Genomic DNA, 19,979 nt, shown 5'->3' on the forward strand with positions numbered 1-19,979 from the left:
TATATTCACGATTGATACTTGATAGTAATCCACCTACAGTTAAGATGACCTGCTTGCAACCAAACTGTGGATATTGTCACCTACTCCTCAACTATTAAGTCAAACTTCGACTGGTAATCTTTGGAAGCACTATACCCAGAAGCATCCAACAGTAGCATATACGACGAAAAGTCATAAGAATACACCGTCAAAACCATCGAGTAGTGCATCGTTGTTTTTTGAGCCATGAAACCAACAAATCCAGCCTATTCAAGGATTGAATAGTAGAGCGAAACACCGAGAGTTATTACTCTCATTCGTTGTATCAAATAACCTCTCCTTACGACTTATTGAAAGCCATTCGTTTCATCAATTAGTACAATTCTTAAGCCCAACTACTTTGTCAATCTCGTCACGAACACTACACCGAGAGCTACAGCGGCAATTCTCATATCACCGAGGCTTATTACAAATAGAACTCCAAGCTCATATTACCTATGGCGGCCGGGTATCTATAACGACGGATGCATGGACTGCACGAAACTATACAGAGTACGCTGCTGTTACAGGTCATTGGATTAATGAGAAGTGGCAGCACCGGTGTGTATTACTCGATGTAATCCACCTTCAAGAACCAATTCATAGCGGCGAATATCTCGCTCAAGAATTAGCAGCAGTAACAGATAGCTTCGAAATCACAGGTGCTATCTTTACTTGTACACGAGATAATGCCTCAGCGAATACTGTAATGCTTTCAGAATTTGAGAAATTGGCCGGTGAACGCCAGACGTCTATTCAACAGCCTTGGACGTTTACTGTTAAAGAAGGGGACGTCCGGTGTATTGCACATATCATTAATCTTGCAGTCCAAGCTGCTCTTAAGAGCTTGAAAGCCAGCCCGGATACAAAAACAGAAGCATACTGGTGTGAGCAAGGTCTTGCCCGGATTCCGCAGCGTATGGATAGCTCTTCTATTGAAGTATCAGCAACCCTTGAAAAGCTGTGAAGACACATTTATGTGTTTCGGAACTGACGAGCGTGGAAGGATGCTTTACAGAAGTAGATAAAGGCAGCAGGCCAAAAGCCACGCCAATTATCACTTGATATGCCTATACGCTGGAATTTGACGTACTATATGCTTGAAACCGCTTTAAAGCTTCGAATACCGATTACTGCAGTGTGTACTACACAAAAGCTTGATCCTAGTATGAAAGATATTGCGTTAACTATAAGTGATTGGGCTATTATTGGAGCTCTTGAACGATTATTCCTGGTATTCTTAAAGCCATCGAGACGATTACAAAGCGATTCATATCCAACCCTTAACTTTACTATCCCTCTTTACTTAAAGATGATAAATAAAGTTATATCGATACAAGAAGATCTTGGTAAAAGCTCTGCAATTGGACTAGCATGCGGAGCTGCGCTTCAAAAGCTTAATGAGTATTATACCCTTACGACGAATCAGCAGTATAAGCACTCAGCTGTTGCTACAATTTGCGACCCACGAATGAATCATACAGTATTCAAAAGGTTATATCCAAATACTATAGATGATACACGAAGATCACGAGCAAGGGCACAATTCGAAGACGTCTGTAGGACATACCAAAAGCGAGAGTATCACCTTGATACAGAGCGTATCAACCGTGAAACAGCCCTTGCGGAAGCAATAGGTACTACAACTACAATAGATCAAGAGCCTGATTCTGACGAAGACCTATTTGCGTCAGAGGGCTTAGCATTTCAGGAGCCAGAATGGAGGCGGTGGATGCTTGAACCACGGCCTGGTGAGCACACTGATATTCTCAAATATTGGTGCGCAAAGCAATACCAATATCCAGTTATTGCCCGTATTGCTCGTGATCACTTAGCAATTCCAGCAACATCCGCAGCATCAGAACGGGTATTTAGTAATGGTAGTGATATTATTACAAAAAAGCGGAATAGGTTATCACCGCCAACAATTAGATTTTTACTTTGCTTACGGAATTGGGGTCGGATTCAAGAGGCTGATAGTGATGGCGATGATGCTGACGATGAGGCACACGAATAAGGGGTTAGGGTAGGTTACTAGTATTATCAAAAGCTTCATTTTTATATACTCTATTCAGCCTCATGTATCCGGATATATACCTACTCTACCCGTAGGATTTTGGCCGGATACTCACGGATACTACCCGGATATATATCCGCCGAACACTGTATAGAATTGTTGTGGAAATTAAATGTTGGGGCAAGACATCTTGCTTCCCACAAGACAACTTGCTTATTCCGACTGGGAGCGAAGCGACCTGGCGGATCCGACGATTACTTCGACTTTCGCAGTTGACGGTTGAGGTACTGTTGGCCTGGATGGGAGTTGAGAAAGCACAACTCGTAACGCCCGTCGGACTCCTATATGTTGCGATACAAATCTGTTGAGAACATAGAGACGCTCGTAGACGAGAAGGATCCCAATGCAGCCCCTTTCTTCGTGTCTGAAAAGTTCGGCAGATCGTCCAATCCTTCTACAGTCACCGAGTTCCGAGCAACCGCAGAAAGCGACACCTGTTCAAGACTTTGCAAAGCGGTATACAGAAAACCCGCAGTACAGGAAGACTGCCATTGAAGAGCTCGAGAAATTCATACGTGATGATGTCTCTGCGATATCTCTTAACCCTGTATTTGGCTCACTGTGGAGGGTTGTCTGCAGTGACCGAAAGAATCCTTCGCGAGACGAAATCATCACTGAATTTGGCCGTCAGGTGAACCAGATAAAAAATGCTGACGAAAAGGATCGCATGAAGATCTGGCTTGAGGAGTCATATGACTTCACTACTGAGGCAATGGACACCATTGCATCAGTGCCAAAGGAACAGCGTTTTCCCTGTGTTGTGTCTGCCTCGATCCAACATCACTGTTCACCCAAGAGGCCGACGACGACGACGAGGAAAGCAAGCCAATCACTTCCCTCCAGCGAAGTGATCTTCTTGAAATCGGACGCTCCTGTGACTACCGGATATTTCGCCGGCTTGGCCGAGTCCTGACACGCCTCACGTATATTAACGGCAGAGGAGATGCCAGCTCACATCGCTGCCGCACCGGAGGTACAGATTCCTAGGATCCCTATGGCTTTGGCGTCGGATGAATACAACAACTATTTCTGGCCGATTTTACTCCACATTGTGGTGCCTGGGACAATGCTTTCTTCCAGACCGGCAGCAATTGCTCGCTGCATTGAGCATTCAACTAGGCCTTGAACCGCTCTTAGAAGTTGCTAACCGTGAGATGATGCGTTGGCGCGACAGATGGAGTGACTTGGATATTCCTGAGACATGGAATGCCAGTTGTATAGGTCTATTGCTTGATGCTGATGATGCGTATCGGAAGAGAGAGGGCGAAGAGCAAGGAACACAAGTGAGCATCAACCCGCACTGCGAAGACGAACCTCCTGCAAAACGTGTTTGCCTAGAAAATCTATCAGTAACATTTCCTTTGTAGACAAACGAGACTGATGCGTCGGATAAGAGATTTCTCAATCCGCAGGATCGCGCGCTCTTCGAACGACTCGTATCGTACAAAAGGCTCGAGTTCAACTTGGAGACAACCTTGAGACCACAAATCGGATGGACCCCAGCAAAGACCACCATCGCAATCGGCCCAACCGTCATTTATGCATCATGCGAATACCCACGTTCAGTCACGATTATGTGCGTAGATGGCAAATGCGGAAAGTGCCTCTGGACCCACGCCACCCCAGAAGCTCGCCAGGAGGCTATAACAGCGCACGTCACGAAGCAAGACGATGAGATGACACAGGCAACTTGGGTTGAATGCAGTTTGCGTACCTGCCGTGCACAATACGTCATCTATTCCCCGGCGAAATTGAGGATCAAACCAAAGTGCCACTATTATAGGGAGGATGGCAAAGCACCTGTGCTCCAGTGCTCAAAGTGCTTGAACAGGGTAATATGGCCTGAAGCGTATCGTCCTGCCGATATGGGAGATTTCAAATGTTACGCTTGCACAGCTGGAGTGGAAACTATTGTGGAAACAAATGCGCTCAAGATATTAAGGGAAAGCAACACCGATTGGCTCCTTCTCAACGATTGTAATAAGATTTTAGCCCCGTTCACCAAGCGCTCACTCTTCAAAACAATCTCAGATGCCGGCAGAGAAGACTTTGTAGAGAAAGTAGAACCCCTCCCTCTCGCATCCCAAGGTGAACTCACACTCCACGGCAAGCTCATCCGCAACACCCCCGACATCGTCGCAGAACTCCGCTCCCGGGTCATCCGCCGCAGAACCGAATCCGGGATCTGCTCGCTCTGCTTCGTCTCCTTCAAGAAATACAATCTCATCCCCTCCTGCGGCCGCACCGGCTGTTCTCAGCGGGTTTGCAAAGGTTGCCTGGCTCATTGGTACGGCCTCAATGTCGCAGGGGGGCTATTCAACTCCGCCGCCCTCGCATGCCCATTCTGCCGGCGCCGACCAGTCGCCAAGACATTCGCAAAGCACGGGTTTGGCATCCACGCCGTCTCTAGGCTAGAGACTGCGGTTAAGGAGGCGGGGTAGTGGATATACGCGTGGTGCGAGAAGTGTGGGGTGGCGAAACAGTACATGCAGCGCGTTTGTGCGAATGGGGCGCCGGCGGAGGTGAAGAACTGGAGGTGTGAATCTTGTGTGACGGCGAAGGAGGATGGGAGGTTTAAGGAGTGTCCGGGGTGTACGATGATGGTGGATAAGGTGGATGGGTGTGATCATATTACGTGTATGGTGGAGGGGTGCGAGACGGAATGGTGTTTTGTTTGTAGGGGGATGTTTGATTGGGAAACGGGGCATATGGAGGAGGAGCATGGGGGGTATGGTGATGAGATAGAGGATTATGAGGATTAATGGGCGTTGGAGTTACATTATTTATTATATACCCCTAATAACTGTTATGATCTTTGCCTTGGATCCATTGCATATTTAGTGACGTGAAGCTTATCTGATGATCGCACAACACCAGTGACGGCAGAAGATTATGAATATATAGCAGCGCGGCATCCACAGAGTCAAGACTGCCAGACACCCCAAGTAGTGATTATGGCTATGGCTAATATCCGAAGTCATGGGCAGCCCATTGCCAACAGCGAATACGCCCATGCCAGACCCGGAGCACCACATCCGAACCATCCACGAAGTCTTAAGAGGACAAGGTGAGAATGAGAAATGGTAAAATGAACAGACGCGATAACAAGGAAAGAAGACGACAAGAAACAATGACATGACAAGAAGGTAGCGTGAATCTCTCCGTAGTTAACTGTTTGCATTTCGATACAATCACCAATCGGGTCATATATTCGAGCATCAATCTTCTTATTTTCATCTGCATGATGGAGATCATAACGTCTTCGAATCCACGCAGGTCCATCGATTCAATTGAACATTATAAGGCCGCACCTACTTGACGGGTAGGTAGGGAGGAATAGATCAGACAGCTACAGTGAGGGTCAGGAGCAACGGGTCGAAAATTCGAGGGTTGACGGCGTCCACACTTGACTGTTCTCAAATCCCCGCTTATATGGGAAATGGGAGCCCAACTATCAACAGCTTCATTCCGGTAGGATATTATAAAAGCTGCTACTCCAGTGCCCAAGTATACAGCCAGCTACTAGACAAAAAGTTGCAAGTACATTCCTTGATGCGGAGAAGATCAAACTCATCGGCCTCGTTATGGCGATTCTCGGGCCAAGATAGCTTTCGACGACGACGAGTGTGTGGCAAGAAACGGCAGCGGGAGCGCCCAGTCGCTGACAGCAGGAATATAGCGACAGCAAGAGCACACAGCAACAGCAGCATCCTCTCACCGAACCCATCTCCGTACGCACGGCGGAGTTCCACATCCATCACCAGCTTCTCGGCCGACAGCAAGTCCAACGGCCCAGATGCCATCACCACAAAGGCGAGGTCTCTTCCTTCACTTCTCCGACGACGGCCATGACGAGGCCGTCGTTTATAGCCTAGAGTGCCGGTCGCAGCAAATCGGCAGAACTGCACCTACTCATATCCTCTCCAAATTCGTTCCAGTTCACTTGCTTCAAGAGAGTTTGTTTGTTCAAATGATATTAATTTTTTATTTCCCTGATCCTCTCTCATATTATATAACCCCGTCTATGTAAACCCCCATTATATTGAATATTTATCCCCCAATCCCCCATCCCAATGCCCCAAATATGCCCAATAATCCTCATTCTACCCGCCAAAAAATTACACAAATAAAATGAACCCAAGGGATATATGTGAACCAAAAACAAACACCGCTCCATAAACAAAAAGAAAGGGCAGGCAGACAGCCCAAAAAAAAAGTTGGGATTAAACCACAGTATCGACCTCGGGAGCCTTCACCAACTCCGCCTTCTCCGCCGCCTCAACAGGCGCAGCGGCAGGTTTCGCCCTCAAGCTCTTCCACTCCACCCCGACGGCACCGAGGATGCTCAAACAGCTCAGAATCAAGCCGAGCTGGAATGTCTTCATAATCGCCGCATTATACGCGACCAGCACCTCTGGCAGCCTCTCGGGTGGAACCATGTGGCGCAGGTTCGTCGCACCCGCATGCACGACATCGCTCGGGTCGAAGTTGGGGATGTGGAGCGCAGTAAGGTTCTTAACGAGGTTGGTGGTGAATAAATTCTGCGCAACGCCTACGAACACCGCTCCACCCAAGACCTGGACGAACAAGACGACAGCGGTGCCGATAGGCACATCGGAGAATTTCAGCACAGCCTGCGCAGCGACGCCGCCTTGCTGGAACCCGAGGCCGACGCCGAGACCGTAGATGAATTGAAACCCGACCCAGGCGCCCTTCGAAGAGTCGACTTTGAGGAGGGTGAGCAGCCCGGCGCCGATGGACATCACGACGCTGCTGGCGATGAAGAAGGGTGCGAAGTAGCCGAAGTAGGTGACGAGGCCGCCGGAGAGGATGATGGCGAAGACCTGTGCGAGGATGAGGGGAAGGGAGTCGACGCCTGCGCCGATGGCGCTGGTGCCCAGAATAGCCTGGAACCAAATTGGGATGAAATAGACGTAGATGAAGAAAGAACCGCCGATGCACAGGCCGAAGAGGACGGAGGAGGCGATGGTGCGCTGGGATGCGATTCGCGCGGGCACCGTGGCGTCGTCTTTGAGGTAGATCTGGAGGGCGATGAAGACGATGATCGTGAGGCCGAAGAGCACGAATAAGGCGATAATGCGACCGTTGCCCCATTCGTAGATGACGCCGCCCCACTGCAGAGCGAGGAGGAGACAGATGATGGCTGGGACGAAGATGGCGGTGCCGAGGGGATCGAGGTGCTTGAAGGTGATCCAAAAGGACTTCTCCTTGCGTTTGGCCTTCTTCTTGAGCTTGAGGAAGGCGAGGAGCCCGACGGTGGTGACGGCGCCGATGGGGAGGTTGATATAGAAACACCATCTCCAGGTCAGCTTCTCGGTGAAGGCGCCGCCCATCAGGGGGCCGGCGACGGAGGCAATGCCGTACATGGCGCCGATGAGACTGAAGAATGCGGGGCGCCTCTCGACGCGCACGGTGTGGGCGAGGACGACGAGGGCGCCGGTGAAGATACCTGCGCTTCCTACGCCGGCGACGGCGCGGCCGATGATGAGTGCCATGGAGGTGGGGGCGAGGGCGCAGACTAGGGAACCGATCTCGAAGATGGCGAGGCCGGTGAGGAGGACCCATTTGACGTTGAACATGGAGTAGAATTTTCCGAAGAGGAGCTGGAAGGAGCAGGTTGTTAGGAGGTAGGCGGAGCCGTACCAGCCGACGTCGTTGAGGTTGTGGAATTGATCTGTGATACGGGGGATGGCGACGGCGATGATCTGGGGGGGTTAGTTAGGGGGACAAGAACACGGGGGGGGTTTTTTTTGGGGGGGGGGGACTCACGGTGTTGTCGAGGGCAACGCAGAAGACGGCCATCATCAAACTGAAGAAGATAAGGTATAGTTTAGGGCCCATGGGGAGGTAGTCCCCCTCGTCGTCGTCGGCGACCTCTTCAGACTTATCATCGAGGTGGAGGGCGGCAGCATCTTTCTCATCCGTCCCCATGGCGATATCCTTCTCATTCGCATTAGCCAGCTCGGCCTTTGCAGCCTCAACTGAAGTCAGCGAAGTGGTGGTTGCTGTTTCGTGGCCCGACCCCTTTGCATAGGGCGGGACATAGACCGACTGGCCTTCGACTTGGGAGGTCATTGGAAGGCAGGCAGGTGGGAGATGTTTGTTGATTGTCGAGAATGAAGTGAGAATTAGAAGAAGAAAAAGAAATCAGATTAGAGTACAGGTGCTATGGCGCCTCCTATTATAGAACAAAGGATGATGGTTGGAAGTGGAGATAGCCAGGCATGCCAGATCCATTTCTGGGCGCGGATTTAAGAGTCAGGTCAGCCTCTTTGCTCCGCTCCGGAGACAAGACAAGAAGAGACAAGAGGTGCGAGTAGATTTTTCAAACGTACCCCCTGTTGTCTGCCTCGTGGCTAGGCCCGATACAGTTGGGGGGGGTGGAAGGGTAAAGGGGGTGGTGGAAGGGAAAAGGGGGTGGAGGAAGGGGAAAGGAGGGAGAAAGGAGCTGGAGGGGGGTGGAGGGGTGGGGGTGGGGGTGGGGGGTGTTTGAGAGGTGGCATTGACTGGTAACCAATGACAAGACAGAGAGTGGAGAGGGAGTGGATGGATTATTAATGAAAGGGCCAATCAGGACAACCAGGACAACCAGGACAACCAGAACAACCAGGACAATCAGGACAACCAGGACAACCAGGACAACCAGGATGCCGCTAGATTGTTTTGGTCGACTTCCTTACACTTTTCCATTTTCCACGCTACGGCGCGGCTTTTACTGAAGAGCCGTGGCACCGCGATGCTGCGGTTGGCTGGCCCTAGCCGCGTGGATGACCAATCACCAATTCTTCCCAAGTTACCCGAAGAATTAATTTCCTGCTAACCTCCGCTAACCTCTGCCAATCTGTCAATCAGATGCTTCTTTTTACACCTCCTTTAATCACGTGAAGACCCCCCGTGTTTGGACGGACATCTGTGCTGTGCTGTGCTGTGCTGTGCTGTGCTGTGCTGTGCTGTGCGGGGAGGGGAGGGATCCTCCGAGGGAAGTACTCACTTTAGATGCAATAGATGGCGTTTTCGGAGACAAGGTCGGGAATACGGGGATATTGGGGGTACGGCGATATGGGATGGCGGCGGTTCGTGATTTACGCTAATGCTGACCTGAGTGGGTGTGTGGGAGGTGGTGACGAAGCTGGATTGTGCCTACGGTAGAAGTCGAGTAGGAGAGTTGGGTGTAGGTGGTGGCTATCTCATCTATTCGCTCTCATGGCTCTCATCGCTGCTATCTGTCTATCAAGAACTCGTCATTGTCATTGCCATTCTCCCCATCAACGTCCCTCCCCATCCCCTTTCATCCCCCCCTCCATCCCCGCACCCTCCTTCTCCCTAACAGGCGACGAAAGCACCGTAATCTGCAAAATCGCCGCCCTCTCCTCCTTACTCAGCTTCACCTGCGGCTCTCCCTCGTCCGTCTCCACATAGCTTGGCAGCCTCTCCATGCGCTCTGGTGGGATTGCTGTAGAGGTGCTGGAGGTGCTGGAGGTGCTGGAGGTGCTGGAGGTGCTGGAGGTGCTGGAGGTGCTGGAGGTGCTGGGGATAGAGGTTGTAGAGATAGAGGTGGATGTAGAGGAGGACGTGGTGGGGGGGGTTGACGAGGGACGGTCGTCTGAGGCGCCGTCGTAGCCTAGGAGTTGGAGTTTGGCTGTGGCGCCTGCCAGAGTTTGGGCTGTACGGTCTTCGGTGTTTGGGTTCTGAGACGGGATTGTATCTTTCCCAGCCTTCTCCTTCACCTGCTGAGCTTCAACCTCGGTATGGGCCGTGGCTGCGTTCTCAAACTGGGCTGTGACCTCTTTCGTGTTCTCCTCCTGAGGCTGCACTGCATCCTTCTCAGCCTCCTCCTTCACCAGCTGAGCTTCAACCTCACCCCCATTCACTCCCTCAATCATCTGTCCACTCCCATCCACCGCACCCCCCACCTCAACCTCCCCCCTCAACTGCCTCCTCCCCGCCTCCGTCTCCCAAATCTCCGCCCCCACCAACTCCGTCCCCCACCCCTCCCCCTTCACCTCCTCCACCCCCTCAACATCCACCTCCACAACCATCTCATTCACATACCCCTCCACCCCCGCCATCTCGGTCATCCACTCCACGATCCCCTTGAAGTGGCGGGGGAACACACTCTCCTCCGCCACCTCCACCGGCAGTCCATAGACATTCATTCCATACCCCCACTGCCACGCCTCTTTCCCGCCAGAGGGGCCAAATACGCCTAGTCCGGGGGGGGAGTCGGACATGATGTAGCCCCGAGATCGTTCTAGCAAAAACTTTTTGAATCCGGCGTCCTGATACACCTTGCTGTCTTGGAAGGGGCATACGCAGGCTAGACCCTGCATGCGACCCTTTAGGCTGTCCCAATTCTCGTCGAGGACTTCACAAACGTACCGCGCGCTGTCGGCTATGGCAATGACGTCTAGCTTTCCACCCTCCTTGCACAGCGCGGGTACGACGGTGGATAGGAGGTACGAAATATGCGCCTTCTGATCTCGGTTTCCCTCAACTGTGTTCACAGCCGGCTCATAAAGCGGCGCATCATGCACCGCGGACTCCCTCGTCAACGAGTCCCATGACACCCTCGTCATCGCCCTCCCCTCCCTCCTATTCCATCTCAACTGCCCACAATTGGCCAAGATAACAGCTGGATGACCCTCCTGGTTGTGCACGTACTTGACGAAATCGACACACGAACCGGCGTTGATCCCGCCGTGGCCGCCGATGATGCGTAGGGCGAGGATGCCGAGGTCTTGGATTGAGTCGCCCAGGAGGAGAAGGGTGCGGGGGGCGGTGGCGATGTGGGAGGAGGCGAGGATGGGGATGTGGGGGGCTGACTGGGCAACTCCGAGTGGGGGGGGATGGGTTTCCATGCCCTCGTCTGCGAGGCGCTGGGAGACGATTGCGCGGATTGCGGCTATTTTGTGTGAGCCTGAGGTGTTTTGGGAGGTGGGAAATGGGGGGACAAACTATTCATACTCTCCCGCTGACGCTCGTTGTAGCGCTCAGTGCGGTTAATGAAGTATTTGAAGTAATACTTTGGGTTTTCGATGCTGCGGATCTCATCTTCGTCGTTAACGAAGTAGCTGTGAAGGCTTCATGTTAGATTGTACGGTCTGCCTGAGATTGGAGTGAAACGTACCCGAGCTGCTTTAGATCGGTTGGGTATTCTGGGTCCTTTGGAAGACCTCGGGGGAGGAGGCGGAACATGGTGGGTGGTTGGGTGTGGTCTGATTGGAATTTAGTTGCGTTGATATGAGGAAATGGTGGTTGTTGATGTTGGAAGAGGTTGCGTGTGAGAAGTCAGGAGTGCAGGGCGACTTCTTTGAAGTTGAAGCCGTGAAAGGCGTTTCAATTCAAGTGAGGTGTGTGACAAGATGTGCACCGATCCTGGAATTGACCTGCTGAAGTTGACTGCAGCAGTAGGTTGGAGTGAAAGGAGAGGTAACGAAGTGAAAGATGGTGATGATGAAGGGTAATTGAAGGTCAATGGTGATAAGTTGTCCAAATACTGACCTTGCTGTTCGTAGAAGTGCCACAAGACGACTCTGGCGTAGAAATATGCCCCCGCAACAGATTGGAATTGTGAACAAAAGGTGTCTGCCCAAACACCAATGTGAATTGTTTGTAAATATGCCACTTGCCGGCATTTGCACCTCAAGAATCGGGACGCAAACGAAGATGAAATCACAACCTTAACCAAACCTCTGGCAATCGCAGAATCAATACACACAGAACGACCGGAGACACACTTCCAATGGGAGCAAAACAACTACCTCCAAGGAAATTCCACTCTTGATTGTGAAGTTTTATTCATACATGTCCGTCTATAACGCCACCCCCAAATGCATACATATATACACATATTGATATGCAACTGATCGCCCTCCAACCAGATATTCCCCTTCTCCTCTTTCTCCTCCTCCCAACCTACCAACTGGCCTTCTTCACCCCCGGAATATCGCCCGCAAGTGCGTGCAAACGGAAGCTGTACTATCGAAATCAAAGTCAGCATCCCATCTCCCCACCACCAATGGCACCAAAAACACATACCCTCGACATCTTAAAGTCACTCAAAATACCCCGTCCCTTTCCTCCCTCAATACACCGGTTTCGGATCTGCGACGGGCGCGTATAACTGTGCATCTGCGACAGCTCCAGCTGCGCCTGCGCGCGCATGCGGCCGGGGAGCGTCACGTTGCGGATGATGTATCGGAGAGCTTGTCTATTGCGCGCAAATTGTCAGCTGAGTCCATCCATCATCTTACTTTCTTTCTCCCGCAGCGAGGAGGAAAGGGTGGCGCAGGACGTCGTACCGTTGGGTCTCGTGCTCGGCGAAGACCTTGCGCTTGGTGTGGTCGCGGATGATCTTGATGTTGACGAAGCAGCCGAGGTCGAGCTTCTTGGAGCGGAACATGGACATGATGGCGGTGGTGGGGGTGGTGAGGATGACGGTGAGGGAGGTGTCGTGGGCGTCGTGGGCGGCGTCGTCGTCGTTGAGGTGAAGGTGCGCACGGCGCCAAGCATGGGAACCTCGCCAAGCATTTTTATTGGATAATTTGCCGCGGAGGTTTATGATAAGTTGCGCATTCCTCACGAATACTAGACTAGGTAATACAGGGAGATAAAGATATGGATTGTTGAAATGGCATGTGCTAAAACCTATATCGCTCAATATATATGCTTACCCATACCCAAAATGTGACCTTGTGAAGCGTCGTACAGGTGGGCCGCGAGTACTCGGTGACGCCTGGTACTACAATAAGAAGAGTTCCTGCAACTCGTTCGCCTCAATCACAGTTCTACTTATCGTGGCGCCCAATAGCCGGAATATTGGCACATAACACGGTGTTTACAGCAACTATACTTCAGGTAAAGGCGTTCAGTCCCCGCAAGGCGCAATTGGCAAACTAAAGAAATACGACAACTAAAATTCGTCAGAGCATCACTCCAAAATGTTTGATAGGTCGAGAAATGTCGTAGACTTGACTCGGCAGTCACCACCAATCGACCTGTCTCAGCCTTATGACCCTGATTGGGTGTCCGCCAAGACAATTCTCATTACTGGTGGTGCATCAGGGTTCGGCGAGCATTTCTTCAGAAAGTGGGCATCACACGGCGCAAATGTCATCATTGGAGATATCAGTGACAAAAAGGGGATAGAACTGGTCGAGGAGGTTCGTGCTTCGACGGGCAATAAAAATCATCACTATATCCACTGCGATGTCACGATATGGCAATCGCAGGTGGACTTCTTCCATCAGGCACTCAAGCTCAGCCCAACTGGTGGGATAGACAGCGTCGTGGCCAACGCTGGTATCAATGGCTATGGCGGCAGGCCATTCTGGGATCCTCCGGGTCTCGACGCAGACAGCCCACCCAAACCAGATATGAAGTGCCTCGAGGTAAACCTGATCGGTGTCACATACACGGTCCATCTCGCACTCTTCTACTTGAAGCGGAACCCAAACTCTGATGTAGCAGACCACAAAGCACAGCCATCAGCAAACAGGCCTGACCGGCACCTGCTCCTTATCGGGTCTATCGCTTCCTTAGTTACTATCCCAGGGCTGACGCAGTACAATGCTTCAAAACACGGCGTCCTTGGTTTGTTCAAGTCGTTGGGAACAACTGCCTTCATGGGCGGCTTGCGCGTCAACATCGTCCTCGCTTACTTCGTCAGCACGCCTCTTCTCCAGGCCGGAGCCCGCGTCCTACTCGCTGGCAACCCCATAGCCACGCCCGAGGACGTGATAGACGCCGGGACGCGCTTTATGGCAGACGCGAGGATTTCAGGGCGCGCCTTGATGATTGGGCCGAAGGTTAAGGTTAGGGCTGATAACGAATGGGAGGTCGTGCTGCAAGAGGATAAGGAGGGAGTGGAAGTGACTGTACGCGAGGTATTCGTGGATGACTTTGAGGTCGTGGAGGCGTTCTGCGCGAGGTTGATCAAGTTGCTGAACGTGCTCGAGGCAGCTCGTGGGTGGAGCGGGTGGTTCTCTGATATGTTTGCTGCGATAACATATCGTGTCCTTGTTATATTTGGTCTGAGGAGGAAATGATAGGGGTAAAGAGTGGAAGAGTTAATGAATACTACGCCCTCATATTTACAGGCATCCTTCTCACCTTCCTGATGCACGTACCAAGATTGTTGCGGTCGAATTGGCGAATCCTCTTGAGCCGCTGGCGGGGTTCCGGTATAATAACCGCAGACCCCGCTGTTGCTGACGGTGCCTCAACTCGGTATTTACGAGGATCGAGCCAGTCCTGTCAGACGGATAGTAAAACGAGTCATAACACCGATCTGGCCTAAAAATCAGATATATACATACGTACCTAAAGACTTCCCAGCCGACGTTTTTTTATCCCTAACAGAACTCTATAATTTCAGCTACAAACATATCACTTGGCATGGCTGACAAATCCGGACAACAAAAGATTACTCTCATTCCATGGGACCCTGAGTCGCAAGAGCACGTCGACAGACTCTATATACAGCGCGTAGCCTGTGGATGGAAGGCCGACAAGGTTGAGAAGTGGCGCATTCGCCAGAGGGACGGGTCGATGTCTCTCCATTGGGTTGTAGGTTTTAATTCCACGTGACATTATATTATTGATGTCTTCACGATTCATCCAGCTCTCTAGACCTAACTTTGATCTCTGACTTCATATCATTATCTCAGCTACTGACATATTTCAGGTCCTCGACCCTTCCGATCCACAAACGGCCGATCGGATTTCCAAACATATCACCAACCATCCAGACGAGGACACTCCACTTCAAGACTCAGCTGTAGCCGTCGGCGGCCGCCCTCGAGATTCATCCTCCTCGCGTTCGCTAGAACCTTTCGTGCCCGTAGGCCATATCAGTGTTGACACTGTGGCCTCCACCCCGGAGCCAACTCCCCTCTTAGCCGATCCAGAAAACCATCGCTTCCACCTGTCAGCCTTTTACATCTCCAAGGCCATCCAGGGCGGAGGCCTCGGCAATACAACGATGAAGACGGCTGAGCACATGGCTACGACCGTTCTCGGCGCCAAAGTCATCACGCTCGACACGTGGGACCGGAGGCTTATCATAGGCTCGAAGAAGGAGTGGCGAGAGAAGTTTGATTATTACTCGACGGGTCTAATTATGAAATTTGACTCCCAAGGCTGGTATCAGAGGCTCGGGTATAAGGTTATCAAGGAGATTGAAGAGTTCAATTCAACCAGTGGTTATTGTCTGAAGAGACCGGACGGACAGGCTTGGTGCATCCCGAGCGTGTATATGGAGAAGGCGGTAGAATAGAGCGCATGACAGGTCTGTCTGGTACTAGGTGTCAGCCATGTCGATTAAAACAGCGAAATAAACGTGTCAGGTACCCAAACCATCCATGTAATAGAATAGGAATAACTTGCCAGTCTCTCCGCATGCTGTATCATTTCAACACCAGGAAGCGGGTGTGGGCCGCCAGCCCATGCATTGTGCATTCTGACCCGTTTCTGACCGATTTAATGGCGAGCCTGGTGATATATCGACCCCAAGGGTTATGTCCACCCATTCCAGGGCTGTAAAGTAATGGCTACGCCTTCGTGCAAAGTCATATCAACGTGATTCCCACCTCCAAAACGGAAGCCTTCCTGACTCGTGCACTCTCCTCCCCGTCAACCTCAATGTCATCCACAGCGCCAACTTCTCCCGTCCGCAGCACGGCCTTACAGTCGTCCTGCTTTTGGAAATATAACGCTACATTCAATGCCTTCTCAATAGCTCGTCCTGTAGCTTTGACGATGACTTCCTCCTGATGTCCATCCCGTCCCTTGCCCGCGAATGCGACAAGTTCTCGGTCCGAGAGAGAGGAATTCGACAAGTCAATCGTTCCCATTGACCGATTGTCGATTTCTTTGAGATAGCCCCGCACCCGCTTTACGGCGCTGATAAATGGGGTTGTTGAACGGAGGTAGACAACCTTCTGGACGCGGGAGCCAGTTCTGGGTGGGGCAATCGGGGGGTGTATTAAGGGTCGCTTGCTAATTTGCGCTCCTGAAAATAGTATATTAGTATATGTAATGGCTTGGAATGGTTGCGCGTTTACCTTTTGGGAGACGAGGGAGTTTGGGGTGCTCTGGTTTTGCTGTTTTCGTCGTGGCAGCAGCCTCTTTCCCCATTGCCGCCATTTAACACTTATAATGCCCTTGAATGGCCTTTGCAATCGCTCTGGGTAATAAGTAGACAAATTAAAGACTGTTATAACGTCTTGTGCTGTTCTTTATCTTTGCGACTCTCAGTCAAATCCTAGAGTGGAACCGTTCCATTATTGATGAAGTTGACGACACTAAAATACGGCAGAAATCCTACCGCCTTGCCAAAACGTCATGGCGACGCCTCCACAGGTCGTCGTCCAGCTTCACCATCCATACAGAACATCCGGCAGGCTGCTATGTCAACAACAATATGGCCACCTATAGCTCCCGATGAGCTTAAAAAGGCTGAATCGGACACATTGGTACGTTTTATTTCCATTAATCTCTTGATTTGAGGTTATGAGCCATGAAAGCTCCTATTAACGCAACACAGGCGAGAGAGCTAGCATGGCTGCTCGACCATCTACAGGAGACTCTTGCAGGTTTCAAAGAAGCACTCGAAGAATGCAAGGCTCTCCTAGCGCCGACAGAGCCAGGCTCTATCCTGGCTATGAGCAGCGTGCGCAGCGAAATCGTTAAGGGCCATATAAATCGTGTAGGAACAATGATCGTCAAAGGCGTCAGTTTGTGCTGCTGTTTGAGAGACCCCCCGCTAACCTTCTTGCAGTCCCTCGTCTTGCGATTGAGACACTATTCCCCTACCCAGCTAGCAGTCAATGCGACCCATCCGCTTATCCTCCCGACCCTCTCTTCCCTACGGGAACTTCTGAACCAATCTCTCGACTGCATAGACATCACCTGCTGGACCGGTGACCGCACCTCGGCCCCCTACATCTCTTCTCAACTTCGTCTCCTGCATAGCCTCTTGGGCGAGGCGCATTCCAGTCTCAAAGGCTCCGCGGCCGCTCAGGTCGATCGTCAATCGTGGTTACGACCTGTGGACCCAAACCACTTTCAGCCCCCATTGCCCGATAACCTCAGCCTGGATTTCAGCATCCAGGAAGCCAGTATCGTGCTCACAATAAGGGTTTTAGAGTCGGCAGATGCGGCTCCAGATATTAAGAGTCGTTTCGCAACGGTATTTCTGACGAAAAGGGCCGAACATGACGAGGAAGATCTCCGCTTTAACTATAATGGGAGTGATGTAAAGGTAAAGGAGAAGGTAAAGATAGACTCGGCTGACCCGAATTTGATGGCTGCAATGGCGAAGCTGGCTGCTCTAGAGCACGCGGTGGGGATGGCACGATGTTGCCTGGCTGTTGTCATGGAAGAGGATGTGGAGGAGGTTGAGCGCTTAACCGCGTGATTAATGATAATGCTCAAAGACGCTCAAATGTTCAAATGATAGTGCCTATAACACAACCTAATAATCTTAAATTATATCCCACCCACAAGCATAACGCCGCTGACGCCAATCCATCGCATTCACTCAGTCTCACACTTAGAGGTCGGATAGCGTGCCTACTCTCCTACCAGCGCTTCCTGCCGCCGGGGCGCTTCCGCCTACTTTCCTTCCCCTAACCCAGGCTCCAGGCCCGCCGGACGGTGGAACGCTATTCACATTCCATGCGCTGTCCTCAGCGGCCTTATAAGCGTCAAAAGAGAACAGACTTGTGAAGTAAAGTCCCAAAAACGCGATGACAGCATTGATAAAATTTCGGACGTTCCAAGACACAGGGCGCTGTAGCGATTGGGCAGGTCGACCTGGAAGAGGGGTTCCACCGAGTGTTCGACCTGGTGTTGAGAGTGGAGATGCAGGCGCGGCCATTTTAACGGCCTCCTCGACAGCAGAGGTGAGGCCACGAGGGTCTGCACCACGAAGAGTCTTAATCACCGAACCATTGCGGAAGATGAGGAAGGTGGGCATTCTGTTTCATGGTCAATAAAATGCACAGCATTACGTGACGAAAGTGGGTGGTTGTGGGGAAACATACGCGCTGACCCCATACTTTTGGGCAATCTCCTGTTGATTATCCACATTGACTTTGGTGAAGGTAATGGCGCGGGGCTTTGAGAATTTGGTAGAGAGTGATTCGAATACTGGAGAGATGGTTTTGCAAGGTCCGCACCAATCGGCGTAGACTGGGCGCATTAGAATGAATTCGAGGACATCAGGCAGCAGGTCGAGGGCAGAGCTTACAGTCAGTGATAACAACACTAGATGACTTGAGGATGCTAGCAAACTCTGCCGCTGAGCCGATGCTCACTGTTGAAGGCATTTTGACTTCAAATTTGTTAACGAGTACAAATGTCGTTGGGCCGTTGGTATTGGTTTCAAAGCTCAGAGCAATTGGCAAGGTGGTGAGATGTGACGGTTGTAGGAAGGCCAGGATCATCGGCGCTAAGCTTCTTACCGCAAAGTTGGACAATTTCTGCCCGTCTTTGGTGTCACCGCCCAGAAATATATTAGTGAACCCAAATCCACCGTCCGCCTTCATTACGCAAATCAAGCAACATGGGGCACGAGGGGGTAAATAACAAGGTAGGTTCATATCGCCAATGGTTGAACTATGTATCTAATATCTACACAGAAGCGTAATCGCAATGGCGATGTCAAAGGCTCACAGGACGCGGCCATTTATGGCCCCGGTAAGGGGCGAAGCTGGACAACCAGCCTTGCAATTCCAGGGAACATCATAGATATGTAGGTTCAATTACTTTACCAGCTTTAAAGATTGAACTGACTTCTCGCAGGAATATGAGTCTAGAATCCCGCTCCATCATCGCTTCTCAAATCGCCCGCGCAATCTCTACCTTCAGAATCGACGAGGTTATCATCCTCTCGACCTCAACCTCCCCACTCGACTCCACCGCTGCCTCTACCGACTCAGCCCCGTTCCTCCTCCGCGTTCTCTCTTACCTTGAGACACCTCCATATATACGCGATCGCCTTTTCCAGCCTGGCAAATCGGCAATCCACCCAGACCTCGCTCACATCTCTACGCTTTCCGCTGCATCGACGGCTCTCCCTCACCACGCCTCTTTCGCCGAAACACTTTACCGTGAAGGCGTCACACTTAAAGCCCAAGAAGAAGGGACTTACCATCGTCTCGTCAATTGCGGGTTACCCAATGGCATCCTCGCATCTATCCCTGACCCCATACCGAAGAGTACGCGGGTTACAGTGAAACTCTCGTCGCAAACACCGTCGGGAGACAGGACATCTATTCCAGCGGAAGTCGTTGCACCATCCGAACCACGCGAGGAGATTGGGCAATACCTTGGCTATGAAACTCGCACGTCGCCATCTCTGGTGTCTTTCTTCGAAGACTGCCCGTATGACGGCGGCTACGATATCTCTATTCTTGTATCCGACTCTGACGGCGACGATGCTGGGAATATATCTGCGGCAAATTCAAAGTTTCAGCACATTCTTTTGGCCTTTGGCGGGGCAGAAAACTTTGAGGAGTTGACGAAAAACGACCCGAAACTTGGGAGCCTTGATTTGGACAATTTCGCTGATCTATTTGATCACACGGTTAATGTTGCAAAGGGCTTGCCATATGTAAATCCGGGTTCATTACGCGTCGAAGAGTTGGTATTAGTGGGATTGGCTGGCCTCAAACCACTACTGGCCGAACAATATAAATGATAATGGTATCCAAGGATCTCTTATCGCTATGCACGATGCAACTTTTTCTCATTGCTCTGGATTGTCTCTTGAATATAAATTGTGACTTGATAGGTATACTTAATAGATAAACAACAATTACTACGGGTAGCATAAGACACGGTTAGAATTTGAAGAGTA

General features: G+C 51.1%; 12 protein-coding genes across 12 annotated transcripts; 7 read left to right on the top strand and 5 right to left on the bottom strand.

Annotated features, from left to right (window-relative positions):
- Positions 1 to 2,438: 2,438 nt before the first annotated feature.
- Positions 2,439 to 3,008, top strand: VC83_08411 (uncharacterized protein; the record flags this gene model as incomplete). The annotated part of the gene is made up of 1 exon (XM_024471963.1): positions 2,439 to 3,008. The coding sequence occupies one exon, from the start codon at positions 2,439 to 2,441 to the stop codon at positions 3,006 to 3,008; it is 570 nt and encodes a 189-aa protein (XP_024320509.1).
- A 97-nt stretch (positions 3,009 to 3,105) lies between these two features.
- VC83_08412 (uncharacterized protein) lies at positions 3,106 to 3,462 on the top strand (the record flags this gene model as incomplete). The annotated part of the gene is made up of 1 exon (XM_024471964.1): positions 3,106 to 3,462. The coding sequence occupies one exon, from the start codon at positions 3,106 to 3,108 to the stop codon at positions 3,460 to 3,462; it is 357 nt and encodes a 118-aa protein (XP_024320495.1).
- Positions 3,463 to 3,669: 207 nt separating this feature from the next.
- VC83_08413 (uncharacterized protein) lies at positions 3,670 to 4,536 on the top strand (the record flags this gene model as incomplete). Its single annotated transcript, XM_024471965.1, has 1 exon — positions 3,670 to 4,536. The coding sequence occupies one exon, from the start codon at positions 3,670 to 3,672 to the stop codon at positions 4,534 to 4,536; it is 867 nt and encodes a 288-aa protein (XP_024320496.1).
- Positions 4,537 to 6,085: 1,549 nt separating this feature from the next.
- On the bottom strand, positions 6,086 to 8,503 carry VC83_08414 (uncharacterized protein). Its single transcript, XM_024471966.1, has 2 exons — positions 7,886 to 8,503; positions 6,086 to 7,821 (listed from the first exon to the last, which is right to left on the bottom strand). Exons 1-2 carry the CDS (start codon positions 8,189 to 8,191, stop codon positions 6,319 to 6,321), a joined length of 1,809 nt encoding a protein of 602 aa, XP_024320507.1. The 5' UTR covers positions 8,192 to 8,503; the 3' UTR covers positions 6,086 to 6,318.
- A 545-nt stretch (positions 8,504 to 9,048) lies between these two features.
- Positions 9,049 to 11,852, bottom strand: VC83_08415 (uncharacterized protein). The gene is made up of 3 exons (XM_024471967.1): positions 11,244 to 11,852; positions 11,072 to 11,187; positions 9,049 to 11,018 (listed from the first exon to the last, which is right to left on the bottom strand). Exons 1-3 carry the CDS (start codon positions 11,309 to 11,311, stop codon positions 9,382 to 9,384), a joined length of 1,821 nt encoding a protein of 606 aa, XP_024320416.1. The 5' UTR covers positions 11,312 to 11,852; the 3' UTR covers positions 9,049 to 9,381.
- A 24-nt stretch (positions 11,853 to 11,876) lies between these two features.
- MRP2 (40S ribosomal protein mrp2, mitochondrial) lies at positions 11,877 to 12,739 on the bottom strand. Its single transcript, XM_024471968.1, has 3 exons — positions 12,418 to 12,739; positions 12,155 to 12,326; positions 11,877 to 12,094 (listed from the first exon to the last, which is right to left on the bottom strand). Exons 1-3 carry the CDS (start codon positions 12,522 to 12,524, stop codon positions 12,032 to 12,034), a joined length of 342 nt encoding a protein of 113 aa, XP_024320505.1. The 5' UTR covers positions 12,525 to 12,739; the 3' UTR covers positions 11,877 to 12,031.
- VC83_08417 (uncharacterized protein) lies at positions 12,740 to 14,214 on the top strand. Its single transcript, XM_024471969.1, has 2 exons — positions 12,740 to 12,973; positions 13,043 to 14,214. Exon 2 carries the CDS (start codon positions 13,057 to 13,059, stop codon positions 14,161 to 14,163), a length of 1,107 nt encoding a protein of 368 aa, XP_024320494.1. The 5' UTR covers positions 12,740 to 12,973; positions 13,043 to 13,056; the 3' UTR covers positions 14,164 to 14,214.
- A 298-nt stretch (positions 14,215 to 14,512) lies between these two features.
- On the top strand, positions 14,513 to 15,392 carry VC83_08418 (uncharacterized protein; the record flags this gene model as incomplete). The annotated part of the gene is made up of 2 exons (XM_024471970.1): positions 14,513 to 14,683; positions 14,802 to 15,392. 2 exons carry the CDS (start codon positions 14,513 to 14,515, stop codon positions 15,390 to 15,392), a joined length of 762 nt encoding a protein of 253 aa, XP_024320492.1.
- A 292-nt stretch (positions 15,393 to 15,684) lies between these two features.
- VC83_08419 (uncharacterized protein) lies at positions 15,685 to 16,261 on the bottom strand (the record flags this gene model as incomplete). The annotated part of the gene is made up of 2 exons (XM_024471971.1): positions 15,685 to 16,127; positions 16,180 to 16,261. The coding sequence occupies 2 exons, from the start codon at positions 16,259 to 16,261 to the stop codon at positions 15,685 to 15,687; spliced, it is 525 nt and encodes a 174-aa protein (XP_024320493.1).
- Positions 16,262 to 16,373: 112 nt separating this feature from the next.
- On the top strand, positions 16,374 to 17,534 carry VC83_08420 (uncharacterized protein; the record flags this gene model as incomplete). Its single annotated transcript, XM_024471972.1, has 3 exons — positions 16,374 to 16,590; positions 16,662 to 16,847; positions 16,896 to 17,534. The coding sequence occupies exons 1-3, from the start codon at positions 16,405 to 16,407 to the stop codon at positions 17,532 to 17,534; spliced, it is 1,011 nt and encodes a 336-aa protein (XP_024320451.1). The 5' UTR covers positions 16,374 to 16,404.
- VC83_08421 (uncharacterized protein) lies at positions 17,534 to 18,589 on the bottom strand. Its single transcript, XM_024471973.1, has 3 exons — positions 18,369 to 18,589; positions 18,163 to 18,310; positions 17,534 to 18,096 (listed from the first exon to the last, which is right to left on the bottom strand). Exons 1-3 carry the CDS (start codon positions 18,562 to 18,564, stop codon positions 17,670 to 17,672), a joined length of 771 nt encoding a protein of 256 aa, XP_024320450.1. The 5' UTR covers positions 18,565 to 18,589; the 3' UTR covers positions 17,534 to 17,669.
- A 69-nt stretch (positions 18,590 to 18,658) lies between these two features.
- VC83_08422 (uncharacterized protein) lies at positions 18,659 to 19,963 on the top strand. The gene is made up of 3 exons (XM_024471974.1): positions 18,659 to 18,710; positions 18,760 to 18,872; positions 18,923 to 19,963. The coding sequence occupies exons 1-3, from the start codon at positions 18,684 to 18,686 to the stop codon at positions 19,818 to 19,820; spliced, it is 1,038 nt and encodes a 345-aa protein (XP_024320449.1). The 5' UTR covers positions 18,659 to 18,683; the 3' UTR covers positions 19,821 to 19,963.
- The last annotated feature ends 16 nt before the right edge of the window (positions 19,964 to 19,979 follow it).

This window comes from Pseudogymnoascus destructans, assembly GCF_001641265.1.
Source record: "Pseudogymnoascus destructans isolate 20631-21 unplaced genomic scaffold scaffold_26, whole genome shotgun sequence".
NCBI classification, from domain to species: Eukaryota; Fungi; Ascomycota; class Leotiomycetes; order Thelebolales; family Thelebolaceae; genus Pseudogymnoascus; species Pseudogymnoascus destructans.

Excerpts from the sequence above, each read along its gene's own strand:
- VC83_08415 (XM_024471967.1), bottom strand. The coding sequence starts at position 11,311 with ATGTTCCGCCTCCTCCCCCGAGGTCTTCCAAAGGACCCAGAATACCCA. Across the intron at positions 11,188-11,243 it reads ACCGATCTAAAGCAGCTCGG|CTACTTCGTTAACGACGAAG; the intron begins GTACGTTTCACT and ends AAGCCTTCACAG. Across the intron at positions 11,019-11,071 it reads TCAGCGGGAGAGTATGAATA|CCGCAATCCGCGCAATCGTC; the intron begins GTTTGTCCCCCC and ends CACACAAAATAG.
- VC83_08422 (XM_024471974.1), top strand. The coding sequence starts at position 18,684 with ATGGGGCACGAGGGGGTAAATAACAAG. Across the intron at positions 18,711-18,759 it reads ACGAGGGGGTAAATAACAAG|AAGCGTAATCGCAATGGCGA; the intron begins GTAGGTTCATAT and ends ATATCTACACAG. Across the intron at positions 18,873-18,922 it reads CCAGGGAACATCATAGATAT|GAATATGAGTCTAGAATCCC; the intron begins GTAGGTTCAATT and ends GACTTCTCGCAG.
- VC83_08417 (XM_024471969.1), top strand. The coding sequence starts at position 13,057 with ATGTTTGATAGGTCGAGAAATGTCGTAGACTTGACTCGGCAGTCACCA.
- VC83_08421 (XM_024471973.1), bottom strand. The coding sequence starts at position 18,564 with ATGATCCTGGCCTTCCTACAACCGTCACATCTCACCACCTTGCCAATT. Across the intron at positions 18,311-18,368 it reads TAGTGTTGTTATCACTGACT|TCTACGCCGATTGGTGCGGA; the intron begins GTAAGCTCTGCC and ends TAATGCGCCCAG. Across the intron at positions 18,097-18,162 it reads CAAAAGTATGGGGTCAGCGC|AATGCCCACCTTCCTCATCT; the intron begins GTATGTTTCCCC and ends ACCATGAAACAG.
- VC83_08414 (XM_024471966.1), bottom strand. The coding sequence starts at position 8,191 with ATGACCTCCCAAGTCGAAGGCCAGTCGGTCTATGTCCCGCCCTATGCA. Across the intron at positions 7,822-7,885 it reads GCGTTGCCCTCGACAACACC|ATCATCGCCGTCGCCATCCC; the intron begins GTGAGTCCCCCC and ends TAACCCCCCCAG.
- MRP2 (XM_024471968.1), bottom strand. The coding sequence starts at position 12,524 with ATGTCCATGTTCCGCTCCAAGAAGCTCGACCTCGGCTGCTTCGTCAAC. Across the intron at positions 12,327-12,417 it reads GCCGAGCACGAGACCCAACG|ACAAGCTCTCCGATACATCA; the intron begins GTACGACGTCCT and ends TGCGCGCAATAG. Across the intron at positions 12,095-12,154 it reads GTGACTTTAAGATGTCGAGG|TACAGCTTCCGTTTGCACGC; the intron begins GTATGTGTTTTT and ends TGATTTCGATAG.